Source organism: Schistocerca cancellata, chromosome 1 (genome assembly GCF_023864275.1).
Source record: "Schistocerca cancellata isolate TAMUIC-IGC-003103 chromosome 1, iqSchCanc2.1, whole genome shotgun sequence".
Taxonomy (NCBI): Eukaryota; Metazoa; Arthropoda; class Insecta; order Orthoptera; family Acrididae; genus Schistocerca; species Schistocerca cancellata.
In genome coordinates, this window is record NC_064626.1 from 257,789,025 (window position 1) to 257,808,411 (window position 19,387).

At 43.4% G+C, this 19,387-nt stretch overlaps 1 protein-coding gene across 1 annotated transcript in view; it reads left to right on the forward strand.

The window, feature by feature from the left end:
• The window catches only part of LOC126168440 (uncharacterized), a 116,903-nt gene that overhangs the window by 62,439 nt on the left and 35,077 nt on the right, over positions 1 to 19,387 (forward strand). Inside the window, exon 5 of the mRNA XM_049920560.1 lies at positions 2,279 to 2,557. Coding sequence (XP_049776517.1) covers positions 2,279 to 2,557 — 279 coding nt within the window. The remainder of the gene's footprint in view (positions 1 to 2,278; positions 2,558 to 19,387) is intronic.

Below are 19,387 nucleotides of genomic sequence, written 5' to 3' on the forward strand. Positions count from 1 at the left end.
ATCGACTGGTAGTACATTGCACAACAAAGTTAAAGGATCACTTCTTCGAAACCTCGTTACTGTCTCGCATTGCGATGCTAAGTGTCAAAGTTGTCACAGAGGTGCCTACATCCTTCCTCTGTAATGGAGCGAAAGCGTAGAGCCCTGCAACTTCACCTTCGGTCTAGGCGGCAAGGTGTTGACAAATGCGAAAAAAAAGGCCATAGCTCAGAAACTCATTTGAGTTGTAAAGTGGGTAAATGTTGTCACATTAGTATCCAATTTCACCACAAGTCTGTGTTTTTGCTCTCGTGAAAGGCTGTAGCCACTAGGGAGCATTCAAAACTATTCAACGAAATCTGAACACGATCCGAATCAGCACTGGGTACTTGAGATTTTTCAGCTCCCTTGTTTTCCACCCTCCTGTTTTTTGCCCTCCTGTGGCCCCATTAACATGTGTGTGATTGAAACGGCCAAGAGTCAAGCTAAGTCCACTAACAGTTTGGTAACAACCTCGGAGCTACGTGCTCAACTTTGTTGAGAACATTACAAATGAACCTGTCAGGAACTTCGACACCAGTTCAGGCCGGTGGCTGCTCCAGCTGCTGAAGGTAGGCAAATCCAGCTCAAGTGATGTCGAAGGTGTTGCCCAATTGTCAGACGCTAGAGCAGCCATCAGGACGATTTTCTGTCGATATATCTGGAGATGTATTTCTAGCGTGCTCAGCAAAGCTGCCTGGGTGGCATTGATGGTGGTGCCGAACTGGGAAGTCCTAGAGGGACACTTTGCCGCTTTATTCATGCACATGTTAATGTTGTACTCCCGCAAGATCGCGCCACAGGATGGTAGAAAACAGGATGGTTGAAAACCCATAAGTTTTTTCGCTGCTTCATATGTATGTGACTAGTGAAGCTGATTAAAGTGTTTTGGTGAAACTTAAAATGACGCAACCGCTAATAATAATACTACTACACAGAAATTGCAGATTTTGTTCACAAGTGAAAAATACCGTATTATCTTACAGGTCTACGAAGCAGAACCTTGAGATTTGTTAAGGTATATAAACTTTTAACTGCCCTGTGCGTCCTTTGCAGTGCAGATATAAGTAGGTATCTGTTTCCTTCGGGTTCTGTATAATGATAAATGAAAACGAGCTGTCTTCTTTCTCTGTATTTCATAGCTAGCTGACCTAGATAATTATGTTGGTATTACTTTGTTGGGTTTGAATTTAGCGTTCACAAGATTTTCTTTTGTAATTATTGTGTGTAACAAGTGCTTTCTTTTTCATAATCACTGGTGTCTCTTAAATACACTTTGTCACTCGTTTCTGCCTCAGTCTGCGACGCAATTCTTCTCTATGCCCCTGCACGAGATGTACCAGTCCTCATTTTACGCTGCTATGTTTGTTTAAAATTGTCCTTAATAACATAATAAACTCGACAATTTGTAACATTTTTTATGAAGTCCACTGTTATTCGCTTAAAGCGGCAAGCAGAAGCATCGTGACTTCGTTACCAGTACCAACGTAAAGCAGTAACTTCTGACTGTATACACGGAGATACCCAACACACCAACGAACACATCTTACAGGATTATACCTTGTCTAGTCCCATGAACATTAACATACACCTTACGGCATAGAGTCAACACAGAATCTTCGATCTGGTTCCATTTGCAAACAGTAATAGTTTTGTATACGGAATGTGACAGAATAAACGTGTTGTTGCAAAACTTCGTAGTATGTAATCAGGAATTTAATTGAATGATAGTGAAAATCTGTGTTTTGCGGTAGTAAATCCACTTTTATAAGTCAATTAGTGATATAAATTTTATTTCTCCCCGACTTAATTCAGTGATCTGCATCAGCTATCCGAGGTGTCCATAGCGACAGCTTATCAGCTTCCAAATTTATGGCGCGGCTCCCCACGTCGGAGGTTTGAGTCCTCCCACAGGCATGGGTGTGTGTGTTGTCCTTAGCGTACGTTAGTTTAAGTAGTGTATAAGCCTAGGGACCGATGACCTCGGCAGTTTGGTCCCATAGGAACTTACCACTAATTTTTCCAAATTTATGTTGTGTAAGACAGTTTTCAGTTATTGATTTTCTTGTAGTATGAATCATTAAGTTTCATAGCCTTCAGAATTACAAATTTTACACGCTGCTATATGCCAGGTTTCTTGCGGTTAAACTTAATCTTGTTTCCAGTTGTGCAATGCTTTCGAAGTCTTGCTCTTTTCTTAATTTGGCTACACTTTGGCCTTTAGTGTAGCATGAGGAGTAACAGGAAAGTTGTTTTACAGCCCACCGTTATGTTCATACCGCCGAACCAGTGGGTCTCGCTGGCCCGGCATTGTCCGGAGGAGCGACTGCGGTCAGCGCTGCAGCAGGTGCGCGTCTGCATGACGGGGGGCGCCGCGCTCAAGGCGGAGGCGCACGCCTGGATAGAGGGGCGCACGGGCCGCCCGCTGACACAGTGGTACGGCCAGACCGAGGCCTTCCCGCTCTGCATGGTCGTCAGCCGCCAAGCGCCGGCGCCCCATGGCTCCGTGGGCCGCGTCAGCGCCGGGATGCAAGCCAAGGTACACACAGCACACAGTTACAGGATGGCCAGGCGAGTGACACCTCAGAGTATCGCTTAACATGACTTACGAAGACATCACGGCAAGTGTCAACAACCCATTTCCCAGAGACTCAGCTCAATAGACGAGGGGTCAAAATACACTACTGGCCATTAAAATTGCTACACCACGAATATGACGGGCTACAGACGCGAAATTTAACCGACAAGAAGAAGATGCTGTGATGTGGAAATGATTAGCTTTTCAGAGCATTCACACAAGGTTGGCGCCGGTGGCGACACCTAGAACACGCTGACACGAAGAAAGTTTCCAACCGATTTCTCATACACAAACAGCAGTTGACCGGCGTTGCCTGGTGAAACGTTGTTGTGATGCCTCGTATAAGGAGGAGAAATGCGTACCATCACGTTTCCGACTTTGATAAAGGCCGGATTGTAGCCTATCGCGATTGCGGTTTATCGTATCGTGACACTGCTGCTCGCGTTGGTCGAGATCCAATGACTGTTAACAGAATATGGAATCGGTGGGTTCAGGAGGGTAATACGGAACGCCGTGTTGGATTCCAAAAAATGGTTCAAATGGCTCTGAGCACTATGGGACTCAACATCTTAAGTCATAAGTCCCCTAGAACTAAGAACTACTTAAACCTAACTAACCTAAGGACATCACACACACCCATGACCGAGGCAGGATTCGAACCTGCGACCGTAGCAGTCCCGCGGTTCCGGACTGCAGCGCCAGAACCGCTAGACCACCGCGGCCGGCTGTTGGATTCCAACGGCCTCGTATCACTAGCAGTCGAGATGACAGGCATCTTATCCACATGGCTGTAACGGATCGTGCAGCCACGTCTCGATCCCTGAGTTAACAGATGGGGATGTTTGCAAGACAACAACCATCTGCACGAACAGTTCGACGACGTTTGTAGCAGCATTGACTATCAGCTCGGAGACCATGGCTGCGGTTACCCTTGACGCTGCATCACAGGCAGGAGCGCCAACGATGGTGTACTCAACGACGAACCTGGGTGAACGAATGGCAAAACGTCATTTTTTCGGAAGAATCCAGGTTCTGTTTACAGCATCATGACGGTCGCATCCGTGTTTGGCGACATCGCGGTGAACGCACAGTGGAAGCGTGTACTCGTCATCACCATACTGGCGTATCACACCGCGTGGTCACACGTCTCGGTCACCTCTTGTTCGCACTCACGGCACTTTGAACCGTGGACGCTACATTTCAGATGTGTTATGACCCGTGGCTGTACCCTTCATTCGATCCCTGCGAAGCCCTACATTTCAGCAGGATAATGCACGACCTAATGTTGCAGGTCGTGTACGGGCCTTTCTGGATGCAGAAAATGTTCGACTGCTTCCCTGGCCAGCAGATTCTCCAGATTTCTCACCAATTGAAAACGTATGGGTCAATGGTGGCCGAGCAACTAGCTCGTCACAATACGCCAGTCACTACTCTTGATGAACTGTTGTATCGTGTTCAATCTGCATGGGCAGCTGTACCTGCACATGCCATCCAAGCTCTGTTTGACTCAATACCCAGGCGTATCAAGGCCGTTATTACGGCCAGAGGTGGTTGATCTGGGTATTGATTTCTTAGGATCTATGCACCCAAACTGCGTGAAAATGTAATCACATGTCAGTTCTAGTAAAATATGTTTGTCCAATGAATACCCGTTTATCATCTGCATTTCTTCTTGGTGTAGCAATTTCAATGGCCAGTAGTATAAGTGAACTCATGGATCAGCTTATACGTTGATACTCGACCGTTTATGAAAAATACGAGATCAAAGTTTTCGACACATTTGGGGGACGTTTATACCCTTTAACCGTGTGATATCCTAGACGAAATGGTGCTAGAGTGGTTAAAGTAGCAGCTTCTTAATTTTACGCCCTGTGTTCGAAACCGATTATTACTTTTATTTTGGTTTTTATTTACATACCCATGTATGTAGAAGATTACTACACGAATGTTTCCCAGTGTATATTAATATAACGTTATCCTTATTCGTCTACTACTTGTATGTCAGATGAATGAATTAAAAAAGAAAAAGAGAAATATTTGCGATTGTTTTCGGCGAAATCCATGTAGGGTATCTTGATTCATAATCAGTTACAAGTGCCATTTTTGTGAAAAATGAGACGTTACTCAAGATTTACCGCGAAATTTTCGCCAGTGTTAAGGGCGGTTCTTTCCTGATTGAGATTCATACGATGAAATATCACTGTGGCAAACCTGCTTTCGCGCTATGCTCGTACTGTTCGGAATACCTGTATTTCGAATGTGTCTGCGATCGGTGTCATCCGAGGGAATGCACCAAATCTTCCTGAAGAATGAAAATATGAAAAAATATAATAAATAATAGAAGTATCGATATGACAATGAAATATCAGACATGAGAATTGAAAAAGGTTTTAAGCCCTAAGCATACCATTATCACATATGTTACATAGCAAATATGTAATATTTTTCGCGAAATCCAGTTGTGATTTTATGGTTAATATTGAAACCCAGGTAACAGGTTCATGATAAGAAAGGATCAAACATCCACAGTTGGAAGGGAGACCCGTCAAATTGCTCGTTCTTTTCACCAAATAAACGTTTATTTAAGAAAAACATACAAGCAGTTAAATTTCAGATTAATAAGATGAAAACCACCAGAATTATAGTGACATATAAAATGACAAACTAGTGAAACTTAGCAATATAAGCAAAAGGGAACAGTTTTCAATAAACCCAAAACATCTGACTTTAAGAACAGTAATAATGAAATTAGAATCGTACAGTAAAGGGAAACTACATTTAACAAATACAGAGCACATCCGATTTTATAAAGAACAGTTACTTGTGGGTTTGAACACTCTTCTTTTATGAACAGGAAGAGGATAATTTGAAAAGGTTCCTGAGTTAATCTCGCTAAACTCCACAGCCGGCAACCCTCGCGGTAGTCCCTCAACCAAGGTATAGCTCCAAGGAACAAGACGTCTACTCAGCTTTCACCAGGTATAACAGACGACGGGGCAAGGGCTCCCGCGGCAATAACTTAGACCTAGGACGATGGGCAGGATGCTGCCAAGGTAGCGGCCCAGAACTCATGGCTGCAAACACCAAGGTAGATGGTTCAAATGGTTCAAATGGCTCTGAGAACTATGCGACTTAACTTCTGAGGTCATCAGTCGCCTAGAACTGAGAACTAATCAAAGTAACCTAAGGATATCACACACATCCATGCCCGAGGCAGGATTCTAACCTGCGACCGCAGCGGTCGTTCGGCTCCAGACTGTAGCACCTAGAACCGCACGGCCACTCCGGCCGGCCACCAAGCTAGACTCCCGTGTTTCGCAATCAGCTGTTAACATAAAACACAAGCGATGCAGAACCGTAATAGCAGACTGTACACTAACGAATGATGGGACCTGCTTTAGCGCGACAAATACAATTCGCAACCTTGGATAAGGCAATTAGTTAAAGCCAAACTTAAATAAATAAACTAATGTAGTATACAGGACGGTTGAAACGTCCCCTTTGAAAAATTGTACATGACTGTGCTTAAACTGACACACAATATTTTTTAGCGCAACGCAATCTGACTTTTAATAATCCCTACAAAAGAATGGCCCTGACTAACATTAACCAATACCTTTCACAAATCACTTACCTCACAAAAATCTTCGTTACTCGAACTACTGCAATACTGCGAGCGCCACTACTGCCAGCTTAATAGTCATAATATACACTCCTGGAAATGGAAAAAAGAACACATTGACACCGGTGTGTCAGACCCAACATACTTGCTCCGGACACTTCGAGAGGGCTGTACAAGCAATGATCACACGCATGGCACAGCGGACACACCAGGAACCGCGGTGTTGGCCGTCGAATGGCGCTAGCTGCGCAGCATTTGTGCACCGCCGCCGTCAGTGTCAGCCAGTTTGCCGTGGCATACGGAGCTCCATCGCAGTCTTTAACACTGGTAGCATGCCGCGACAGCGTGGACGTGAACCGTATGTGCAGTTGACGGACTTTGAGCGAGGGCGTATAGTGGGCATGCGGGAGGCCGGGTGGACGTACCGCCGAATTGCTCAACACGTGGGGCGTGAGGTCTCCACAGTACATCGATGTTGTCGCCAGTGGTCGGCGGAAGGTGCACGTGCCCGTCGACCTGGGACCGGACCGCAGCGACGCACGGATGCACGCCAAGACCGTAGAATCCTACGCAGTGCCGTAGGGGACCGCACCGCCACTTCCCAGCAAATTAGGGACACTGTTGCTCCTGGGGTATCGGCGAGGACCATTCGCAACCGTCTCCATGAAGCTGGGCTACGGTCCCGCACACCGTTAGGCCGTCTTCCGCTCACGCCCCAACATCGTGCAGCCCGCCTCCAGAGGTGTCGCGACAGGCGTGAATGGGGGGACGAATGGAGACGCGTCGTCTTCAGCGATGAGAGTCGCTTCTGCCTTGGTGCCAATGATGGTCGTATACGTGTTTGGCGCCGTGCAGGTGAGCACCACAATCAGGACTGCATACGACCGAGGCACACAGGGCCAACACCCGGCATCATGGTGTGGGGAGCGATCTCCTACACTGGCCGTACACCACTGGTGATCGTCGAGGGGACACTGAGTAGTGCACGTACATCCAAACCGCCATCGAACCCATCGTTCTACCATTCCTAGACCGGCAAGGGAACTTCCTGTTCCAACAGGACAATGCACGTCCGCATGTATCCCGTGCCACCCAACGTGCTCTAGAAGGTGTAAGTCAACTACCCTGGCCAGCAAGATCTCCGGATCTGTCCCCCATTGAGCATGTTTGGGACTGGATGAAGCATCGTCTCACGTGGTCTGCACGTCCAGCACGAACACTGGTCCAACTGAGGCGCCAGGTGGAAATGGCATGGCAAGCCGTTCCACAGGACTACATCCAGCATCTCTACGATCGTCTCCATGGGAGAATAGCAGCCTGCATTGCTGCGAAAGGTGGATATACACTGTACTAGTGCCGACATTGTGCATGCTCTGTTGCCTGTGTCTATGTGCCTGTGGTTCTGTCAGTGTGATCATGTGATGTATCTGACCCCAGGAATGTGTCAATAAAGTTTCCCCTTCCTGGGACAATGAATTCACGGTGTTCTTATTTCAGTTTCCAGGAGTGTATATAGCAGTTCATGACATCCATTCGTAAAAATGTACTGTTTGTGATGAACACACTTCCAGATTATCCATTCTCAAAAATCCGCCATCTCACTTCCCCACATCCACCACTGCTGGCGGCCCGCCTCCAACTGCGCAACGCTACGCACTGTTCACATCCAGCTGCCCAACACTACACTGGCAGACAACAATGCAAACTAGCCACAGACTGCACACAGCACAGCCAGTAATTTTCATACACAGCGCTACGTGGCGTTACCAATATAAAAACCTGAACAGCCTACTTACATAGCCCCCACGCTCCCCACAAAAAATTTTACAGATTGTTTTGGGCAGTGGCCATAATGATTTGATAAAATTTTTCATAATTATAATAGCAAAGATATTAAATGCACACACTTATTGATACAATGTTGGTCAAAAGCTAAAATTTTCTCACAGTCCATAAAGACAGTCCTGATCATTCTTCACAGTAAAATTGCCGTTTCTTTTCTCAAAGTCTGAGCAGTAAAAGACAATGCACACGGAAGTAGTGGATTTCCATGCAGTCTTGAAGAAGTAGTGTTGTCCTTCCAACGGAAAGACAGTGCTGACTCTTGACATGCTGACAGGTAACGGGCCACAACAGAGCAAACCCACAGCAGAGTCATTCGACGTTTTGAAGAAGATTGGTAGGTAGGTCATCACAGAGCAGACCCACTGTAGTCCTGGTAGAGATTGTGGTATTGGTGGGCCACCAGAGGTGCAGACCCACTGTAGTCCTTGTCGAAATAATGGTATTGGTGGGCCATCAAAGATGCAGATCCACTGTAGTCCATGTAGAGACGGCCAGCAACCATCTGTTGCGACTGTGCAGGAGCACAATCACCATCGAAGAGTCTTGTGGACAATATAGCAAGTCCATAAACCACCACTCGTGCACTCACGAATTTTTTGAAATTGTCCTTAGAACCAGCAATGCTGTTATCCAGTCCCTTGCTGAATTATTAACATAAGTGCAAACACTCTCAGTCCCTACTTCTCACATATTGTCCAAATACTGTGTGCAGTGAAATGGAACTTACAAGTTAATAATATGATGAACTGGTGTCAATTACAATTTTATAACATAAGAATACAATTACAAAGGTACAAAATACATCATTAAAGAGCATAACAATACAGACAACATTTGTAGTACAGGCTTTACAAAAGAATCGAAATAACATATACATCAGTGTTACAGGAATTATGACATGAGTACATATATAAAAGATCAGAATAACTTTCGAAACATCAACTTCACACATGAGGATTAAAACAGAACAGAATAAATAATGTCTAAACATCTTTACAAAGTAAATAACGTATTATTAATGCAAATTATATTTGAGGATAACAGTATTCCTCATCATAGTGAATGTAGCTGAGTATTAGAAGAAGAAAAAATTCTATGAAACTACACAGAGACAGGAAGAAGACAAATACACAAGGGTACACAAACACATAGTGGGATAACACAAAAGGAAAGGACAGGGTTTGTTTTCAGTGGAGCATTTGGTACTGCAGTCCAACCCAAAACTTCATTCCATAGATCTTTCGTCTTATTTCAACATTTGTTTCCACCAAAAAAATCCTATTCAAGCATGCTTTCTGTATTTATATGTTCACATATTTCTTACCTCATTATTCATTTTCCATTATCTTACTTCATCATTTATTTCCAAGAAAATCCTACCTAAACCTGTTGTCCCTAAACCCTACTTTTTTGGTTCATATCCTCTTTCAAAATACTGTTTTGGCCAAACCATTTTCTTATAGCTTCTCAATGCATTTCTTCCAATCCATCGTAGTTAGTTTCTTATATAGTCTACCCCCTCTTAAGCTAACTTAAATCTACTGAGCTCAGATGCTAAACTAAGGGACGAGGCAATGCAGCAGTACAAAACAATTAACACAAACATCAATGACAAAAAATTCAAATTGGCAAAGCAATTGCAATATTGCAACTAATATAAGGCACTGTGCAGCAAACAAGAAAAATAAATCCGTAGTAAAACTGGCTTAACAGAGTAATACAAAGTCAAATTCGGTAACACTATGCCTGGCAAACAGCAGCAGCAAATGGAATAACTTATATCTAAACATGACATAGCTCAAGCAGAAAAAATATTACAGTAAAAATGGCCATTTTTAATACCTACGTCACATCTTAACACTAGAGTGATGCATCACAAAAATGTACGCTAGCAGGTAAGTTACCAAATCGTAAAAAAATTATTTATGCAATTCCTGTGAAGGTAAATGTCTATTTATGTGCCCTAGTTTTCTTGGAAGTAGAGCATAAATTTATAATTGACTGGATCTGTAGGCATAAAATAACTATATGAGTACATCTATTAAATTTTATGTTAACCATTGCTGCAGTGCAGCTTGAAACTAGATATTAAACAAATGAGCAAATATATATAGCATATATAGAGCAATGCATGAAACGTCATTCACTGGGCAAATATCGTCTCCAAAGGCAAAAGAATCTCTCAACTAGAAAGACTCATTATTTCATTAGGCATTTCAGTAAATATCATAAATTAAGAGCTCCACAGTGTAATCATATGTTTTCAAGTTTGAGTGTGTCGTACTTGCGATGCTTTCTACAAAGGAATGTCAATAGTGAGAATTATGGCCTCCCTTTTTTTTTTCTACCTGTGCCTCTGAAAAGGCACACACTATTGGCTTTTTCTCCAGGCATCTGACACAGCTGGGTGCCCATGACGCATTATGTGCAGGTGGTCACTTAACTTTCTTACAGAAATATTTACGACAGCAGTTTCCTCTACAGTGAGTCTCATATACAAAATTTCACGGGTCCAGAACTTGCATTGCAAATGTGTAGAAACAAAATCTTATGAATATAACAGTGTCCAAAAAATTTTCGCTGGCATTGTGATACATTCACGCATTTACACACATTTCATAACTTTTAAAGTACGATTCTTGGTGTCCAACATCCTTTTTCACAAGTCAGAGTCCCTAACCACTACTCATTACTCCTTACCTTATTACACATGTATATATTCGTCGACACGTCAATCTTGCGACGACACTTCAATATTTCATCATAATAAATACATAGCATAATCAAATTCCTCATATAGCATCAGCTTATTGATCATAAACATACCTCAACAGCATAATACACATACGTAATAATAACATCATAACACCTCAGTCAAATCTCAAAATCGTCGTAGCTTTCTGCAATAATTTCAAAACCTAAAACAAATTCTCTGCTCATGTCAAAAGTATCATCTGCCTCAAACGTACTTTAAAAATCATGATCCCATACCAAATACATCATTCAAAGCTCTCATAGTATCACAATGGTTCCGAAAAAGTATGAACAGTTCAGATAGTGCAGACAAAATACAGTTTCATAAATGTGAAGTTATCCAACTGTGTAATTGCGTAAACATGTGTCACTGACGTAGTAAAAAGATGTATGTTTCTCTGTTAAGTAATCAAATAGCTGTGTAATTCTGTGTTAGAGAAATATGGTACCGAACTTGTAAAGTTGTATAAGCAAATACCATATTAGCTAGGGCTCCTTGTGCTCGCCAAACACATGGTACACAAAGTAAGTGTGTACCCCCCTGTGGATTAATGTAATTATACCCTCAGGTGTTACAGATTACAGCAATCAAATGAAATGTATCACCGAAAATTTTCTTTGTATCTTTGTGATTCAAAAATCTTTAAAAATAAAAGTTTTAAGAACAAAATTAATCACACAAATACCTGTACTGTAGCGCTAAACTGTGCGTCTTGTTGTAAGATAATCTCTGTGGAAGTGTCGTAGTTATCGTCCTCCAAAAGCTAAGTTCTGCAGAAGTCAATGTACCTACCTCATAATAAACAAAAGTGAAATGCTTTGCGTATAGATATGTTAGTTATTACGCTTATTGCTGTGATGAAGAAAGTACTGTGCTGTAACGTATTGTTGTGCTATGGAAAAGGCTGTCTCATTGTAGCTATACCACAAAATTTACTACTAAAACATGTTTTACTTTCCAGAATAATTCAGAAAAACTGTGCAGATATAAAACAGAAACACCGCAAAAGCAACATTGTAAATTGTCACTCATTAGTAGTGTCGTGATAAAATCGTGTAGCTATCACACAAACTAACCACTGTGTCATCTGGTATCTCACAGAAAGTACTTTAAATCCAGAATGTATCTTCAAGTAAACCAAAATGTTGCATTAAAACCTCATTAGCAGTGCCGGTATATATTTTAAGTACACTCCTGGAAACTGAAATAAGAACACCGTGAATTCATTGTCCCAGGAAGGGGAAACTTTATTGACACATTCCTGGGGTCAGATACATCACATGATCACACTGACAGAACCACAGGCACATAGACACAGGCAACAGAGCATGCACAATGTCGGCACTAGTACAGTGTATATCCACCTTTCGCAGCAATGCAGGCTGCTATTCTCCCATGGAGACGATCGTAGAGATGCTGGATGTAGTCCTGTGGAACGGCTTGCCATGCCATTTCCACCTGGCGCCTCAGTTGGACCAGCGTTCGTGCTGGACGTGCAGACCGCGTGAGATGACGCTTCATCCAGTCCCAAACATGCTCAATGGGGGACAGATCCGGAGATCTTGCTGGCCAGGGTAGTTGACTTACACCTTCTAGAGCACGTTGGGTGGCACGGGGTACATGCAGACGTGCATTGTCCTGTTGGAACAGCAAGTTCCCTTGCCGGTCTAGGAATGGTAGAACGATGGGTTCGATGACGGTTTGGATGTACCGTGCACTATTCAGTGTCCCCTCGACGATCACCAGTGGTGTACGGCCAGTGTAGGAGATCGCTCCCCACACCATGATGCCGGGTGTTGGCTCTGTGTGCCTCGGTCGTATGCAGTCCTGATTGTGGTGCTCACCTGCACGGCGCCAAACACGCATACGACCATCATTGGCACCAAGGCAGAAGCGACTCTCATCGCTGAAGACGACACGTCTCCATTCGTCCCTCCATTCACGCCTGTCGCGACACCACTGGAGGCGGGCTGCACGATGTTGGGGCGTGCGCGGAAGAGAGCCTAACGGTGTGCGGGACCGTAGCCCAGCTTCATGGAGACGGTTGCGAATGGTCCTCGCCGATACCCCAGGAGCAACAGTGTCCCTAATTTGCTGGGAAGTGGCGGTGCGGTCCCCTACGGCACTACGTAGGATCCTACGGTCTTGGCGTGCATCCGTGCGTCGCTGCGGTCCGGTCCCAAGTCGGCGGGCATGTGCACCTTCCGCCGAGCACTGGCGACAACATCGATGTACTGTGGAGACCTCACGCCCCACGTGTTGAGCAATTCGGCGGTACGTCCACCCGGCCTCCCGCATGCCCACTATACGCCCTCACTCAAAGTCCGTCAACTGCACATACGGTTCACGTCCACGCTGTCGCGGCATGATACCAGTGTTAAAGACTGCGATGGAGCTCCGTATGCCACGGCAAACTGGCTGACACTGACAGCGGCGGTGCACAAATGCTGCGCAGCTAGCGCCATTCGACGGCCAACACCGTGGTTCCTGGTGTGTCCGCTGTGCCGTGCGTGTGATCATTGCTTGTACAGCCCTCTCGCAGTGTCCGGAGCAAGTATGGTGGGTCTGACACACCGGTGTCAATGTGTTCTTTTTTCCATTTCCAGGAGTGTATATGAGCCTTACAGTCATTACGTGATCGTGCAACTAACAAGCAAGAATGTACAAATAACAACACTGTGTCATCTGTTCACTATAACAATGCTTTCGTAATTTCTGTTTAAATACATTCTCTTGGTTCTTGACTGGATATTTAACTTCAAACATTGTTTCATGGTAACAGTTTCTAAGTCTGACAATACATACTAGAAATGTGAATTGAAAAGTTTTATGGCAAAGACAAAGTTAAAAAGCAGATTATCTTCCAATAAACGGTTTCACATGTGAAATGTGGTGCAATCCTTTACTCTTTCTAGTATGCAGAGTTTCAACTTGAACGGAATTATCATGCGGTAAATGTCGGTTAGGAATGCTAAAAATTTTCTCAAGGTTATCGTCTATGTTATTTTTCTCTGAGCCAGCCGGCGCACATGGCTGCCTGCGGTGCGAGTCATTGTCTGTTTCTTTGTTGGCGCGCGTCGTTACTGGGATTAGGAGACCTCACTTCTACAAATTCGCCTTGCCGAGAGGGCTCTGCCCTGTTTAAATCCCGCCAGTTCTGATGCCATTCAGCTCTGTCGTTACGATCATATCGTCTGTCGTCATGTCGGTAGATTCCATAGTTTCTTTCTTGTTGGTCACCTGGTGGAGAATTTCTCCCTGAATCGTAACTGCGCGCTGGACCGTTGCGTCTAAAGTTATTCTGTCTCCCTTGATAATAATTGTTTTTGTTCCTATATTGTCTGTTTCTATGGTAATCTCTGTCATATTCATTACAGCGGAAATGTGATCTTTCTCTGTAACTATTACTCTGCCAGTGGTTGTCATATGGGTGGTGTCTGTTTTGTTCACGATTTGCGTTATAAGAATAGCCTTGTCGTGTCCAGTTATTATTTCTGTCGTCACGGAATTGTGACGGATGTGGCCTGTAGTGATTGTTTTCCTGTTTTCGCATCCCGCGACTGTCTGTGCCAATTTCTAATTCTTGTAAGAGTCCCTGAAAAGATTCAATGTCGTCTTTGCAACGCCCTCCCAAAATAATATTTCTTAAATGTTCAGGCAATTTCATTAAGCAAATGCGGATGAGTTCTGAGGGGCTGTATGGGTTTGACAGGTACTGATCCTTGTGCAACATGTCTTCAAAATATTTCACAAGACTGGAAAATACAGATTGTTCGAAATGTTTCATCATTATGATGCCATGTTTTACTCGGTCTTGTGTGGCTTGAGACCAATATGCTGAGAGGAAGGCATGGTAAAATTCTCCTTCACTGTGGCAATCGTGAATGACCGATCGCATTCTTACAGCTGATTCATTCTCCAAGTAGCCACACATAAATTCTAATCTGTGTTCTAATGACCAGTTGGGAGGAAAACAATGAGAGAATTGATGAAGCCACGCTTGTGGATGAATGTCGTTGCCGGAATTCTTAAATGTTTTGAATTTACGTGTAGTAATAAACAGCTTATGGTCAAATTCATCATGTCGGCGAGTCGCATGTCGGTCATTGTTACGTCGTTTCGGCGGTTCCATTTCAAAATTCAGTGCACCTTGCCAATTTATTTCATAATTTCCGAAGTGTCCTGTGTTATTATTTTGTGGTTGTTCCGTATTTCTATGTCCCTCTTCCTGTACTGGAACGCGAGTGTCCTCTGAAATATGTAATTCTTGTATTACCTGCGTCAACTGATCTTGTACTTCCCGGATTTCTCATTTGTACTGTGTATTGATTTGATTTTGATTTTGTTTGAATTTTCTAATTTGTTCATACTCTTCTGTGTCAGTGAAGGCTACAGGTCTTGTGTCATTCAGATCATCATCTACCTTTGTAGATAAGTTAGTGACCTGATCCGAAAGTTCGGCTACTTTCTTCGATAGTGAACACATTTCCTCAGTGTGTTTTTCTGAACCAAGTTTCAGAGTGTCCATTTGTGTTGAAATCGAATCTACTGTGTCCTTTAAGTTTTCCTGAGTTTTTGCAAGTTGCGTAACCGAATCGGTAGATGCAACTGAATCAATTTTAGCCCACAAGGTCTCATGATTTTCATGAACAATGGTTTGCAGTTCTTTTATGGCTGCTTCGTGATTCTGTAATTCATTTTCATGCCGCGAAAAAATAGGTTGAAAATGCTCACAAATTTGTGTTTTTACGTTATTACAGACTTTTCGACATTTCGATTCAATGTTATGTAACTCAGTAGTTAAATATTCACGTGTTTGTTCAAGTGTGGTGTGTAAATTTTGAAGATTTTGTTCCATTGTGTCTAACTTTTGAAGCTTTTGCTGTGTTTGTCTCTGATTTTGTTGCATTGTGTCTAACTTTTGAAGATTTTGTACCATTGTGTCTAACTTCTGAAACTTTTTCTGTGTTTGTCTCTGATTTTGCTCCATTGTGTCTAACTTTTGAAGCTTTTGCTGTATTTGTCCCATTTGTTGTATTAATTGTAATAACAATGCTTGGGTGTCCAAAACATGTTCCTTAGTGCTTTTCGGCAGTGAATTTGCACCGGCAATATTCACATTTTGACAAGCAGAAAATGTGTCTTGACTTATTTGAGAAAACGGTGAGGACCCAAAACCTGAATCTACAGTATCTGCGAGATTGTGTCCTGTCATTTCGGATTCCTGAGGCGAGCTATTGCCGAGCGATCGATCGATAATGCTTCCCTGTTCACTAATTGTTTCACTGTCTACGCCATTATTTGCAGCCCGCTCCATTTCCCTGTGCACAATTACCAAATTACTACTTTGAACATTAGTTAATTCATTACATGGTGGCGCTAACACACTGCTTTCGTCTTCACTGTCGTTTCTCAGTTTACTTTGGAGTCTAGTATTACGTTTTTCACACGCCATCACAATATTTCACACGACAAGACAGAAAAACTCAATTTGAAGAGCAAAAATAGGGGAACACATTAGCATAGCACTCAAAATAATATCTAGATAATTGCAAGCGCAGCTGCGAAATACTTGGTGCAAATCTACATGCATGCCACAACTGTTTTACTGTACAACAATGAAAGACTGCAACTACAAAGGAGATTCTCTCTACAATCACGTACTAGCAATAAACAAAAGCTACACTAAATACACAAACTACATGAAAAAATCAGAAGATTCCAGTGAGGTATCCTCGGCTAAGTGTCGACATATGAAACGTCCCCTTATGAAAACTTATACAAGATTGTGCTTAAACTGACACACAATATTTTTAGCGCAACGCAATCTGACTATCAAAAATCCCTACAAAAGAATGGCCCTCACTAACATTAAACTATACGTTTCACAAATCACTTATCTCACAAAAATCTTCATTACTCGAACTACTGCAATACGGCGAGCGCCACTACTGCCAGCTTAATAGTCATAATATATATAGCAGTTCATGACTTCCATTCGTACAAATGTACTGTTTCTGATGAACACACTTCCAGATTATCCATTCTCAAAAATCCGCCATCTCACTTCCCCACATCCACCACTGCTGGCGGCCCACCTCCAACTGCGCAACGCTATGCGCTGTTCACATCCAGCTGCCCAACACTACAATGGCAGACAACAATGCAAACTAGCCACAGACTGCACACAGCACAGCCAGCAATCTTCATACAGAGCGCTACGTGGCGTTACCAATATAAAAACCTGAACAGCCTACTTACACGGTCCATTGATCGTGACTGGGCCAAATATATCACGAAATAAGCGTCAATGAAAAAACCACAACGAACGAAACATGTCTAGCTTGAAGGAGGAATCCAGATGGCGCTGTGGTTGGCCCGCTAGGTGGCGCTGCCATAGGTCAAACGGATACAAATGCGGTTTTTTAAATAGGAACCCCCTTTTCTATTACATATTCGTGTAATACGTAAAGAAATATGAGTGTTTTAGTTGGACCATTTTTTCGCTTTGTGATAGATGTTCGCACTTGCATTGACAATGCGCTGACGCATGTTGTCAGGCGTTGTCGGTGGATCACGATAGCAAATATCCTTCAACTTTCCCCACAGGAAGAAATCCGGGGACATCAGATTCGGTGAACGTGCAGGACTTGGTATGCTGCTTCGACGACCACGACCAATCCACCTGTCATGAAATATGGTATTCAATTCAGCTTCAACTGCACGCGAGCTATGTGCCGGACATCCATCATGTTGGAAGTACATCGCCATTCTGTCATGCAGTGACACATCTTGTAGTAACATCGGTAGAACATTAAGTAGGAAATCAGGACACATTGCACCATTTCGATTGTTATTGATAAAATGGGGGCCAGTTATCCTTCCTCCCATGATGCTGCAGCATACATTAACCCGCCAAGATCGCTGATGTTCCACTTGTAGCAGCCATCGTGGATTTTCCGCTGCCCAATAGTGAATTTTATGCCGGTTTACGTTACCGCTGTTGGTGAATGACGCTTCGTCGCTAAATAGATGGTGTGCAAAAAATCTGCCATCGTCCCGTAATTTCTCTTGTACCCAGTGGCAGAACTGTACACGACGTTCAAAGTCGTCATCATGCAATTCCTGGTGCATAGAAATATGGTACGGGTGCAGTCGATGTTGATATAGCATTCTCAACACCGATGTTTTTGAGATTACCGATTCTCGCGCAATTTGTCTGCAACTGATGTGTGGATTAGCCGCAACAGCAGCTAAAACACCTACTTGGGCACCATCATTTGTTGCAGGTCGTGGTTGACGTTTCGCATATGGCTGAACACTTCCTGTTTCCTTAAATAACGTAACCATCCGGCGAACGGTCCGGACACTTGGATGATGTCGTCCAGGATACCAAGCAGCATACATAGCACACGCCTGTTGGGCATTTTCATCACAACAGCCATACATCAACACGATATCGACGTTTTCCGCAATTGGTAAACGGTCCATTTTAACACGGGTAATGTATCACGAAGCAGATACCGTCCGCACTGGCGGAATGTTACGTGATACCACGTACTTAGAGGTTTGTGACTATTACAGCGCCATCTATCACAAAGCAAAAACGTGGTCCAACTAAAACATTCATATTACTTTACGTAGTACACGAATATGTAATGAAAATGGGGGTTCCCATTTAAAAAAAAACGCAGTTGATATCCGTTTGACCTATGGCAGCGCCATCTAGCGGGCCAACCATAGCGACATCTGGTTTCCCCCTTCAAGATAGACGAGTTTCGTTCTTTGTAGTTTTTCCGTTTGATGCTTATTTCGTGAGGTATTTGGCCCGGTCACTATCAATGGACCGCCCTTTATACACGCCTTCACAAGTTAGGGAAACTCACTAAAATTGACAGAGATACTTAGAATGGACTTTGTCATGCTTAGTTAAAACATACCCCTCTGTTTAGGTAAGATGATAAGAGAGTACATGTAACTGACAAGGTACAGGTACAAACAGGGCAGTTGCAGTTAAACGGCCTGAGGCATGAATAACTATTGCTAAAAAAAGTCTCAACAAACACTTGTTAATGTGAGCTTAAGGAAAGTAGAAAATTTTACTCAGTAATGGCCCTACGAAATTCAGTTATGACTAAAACACATCAACTTACTAAATCACAATTAGGTTTCAAATTCATACTCAGTACCTGATGCAATACCGTACCATTGCCACCGGGTACAGTGGCACCGGTGTTACAACTTCAGTTCATAACATCGCACGCAATATCGCACCCCAAGCGGATGTACACAAGCGGTTTACCAATTAACAGAATCACATGGCTTCAAAAAAGGCGCACTGACAACCATTGGTCACTTTCAATCCAAGGCAAACCAGAATGTCAATAGGCAGTATGTTACGGTGCACTCTCACCAACGTCAGCTATCCTTTTAACGCGTTTTAAAATAACGGAAGGAGGTCCGCGTCACCACAACTCCAGAGGACGACCTTCGTCACCAGCTTTAGCGGCTGCCCAACATTCGACAAGTCGCTCGGGTATCCGGCTGGGTACATGCGATTTCAACTCAA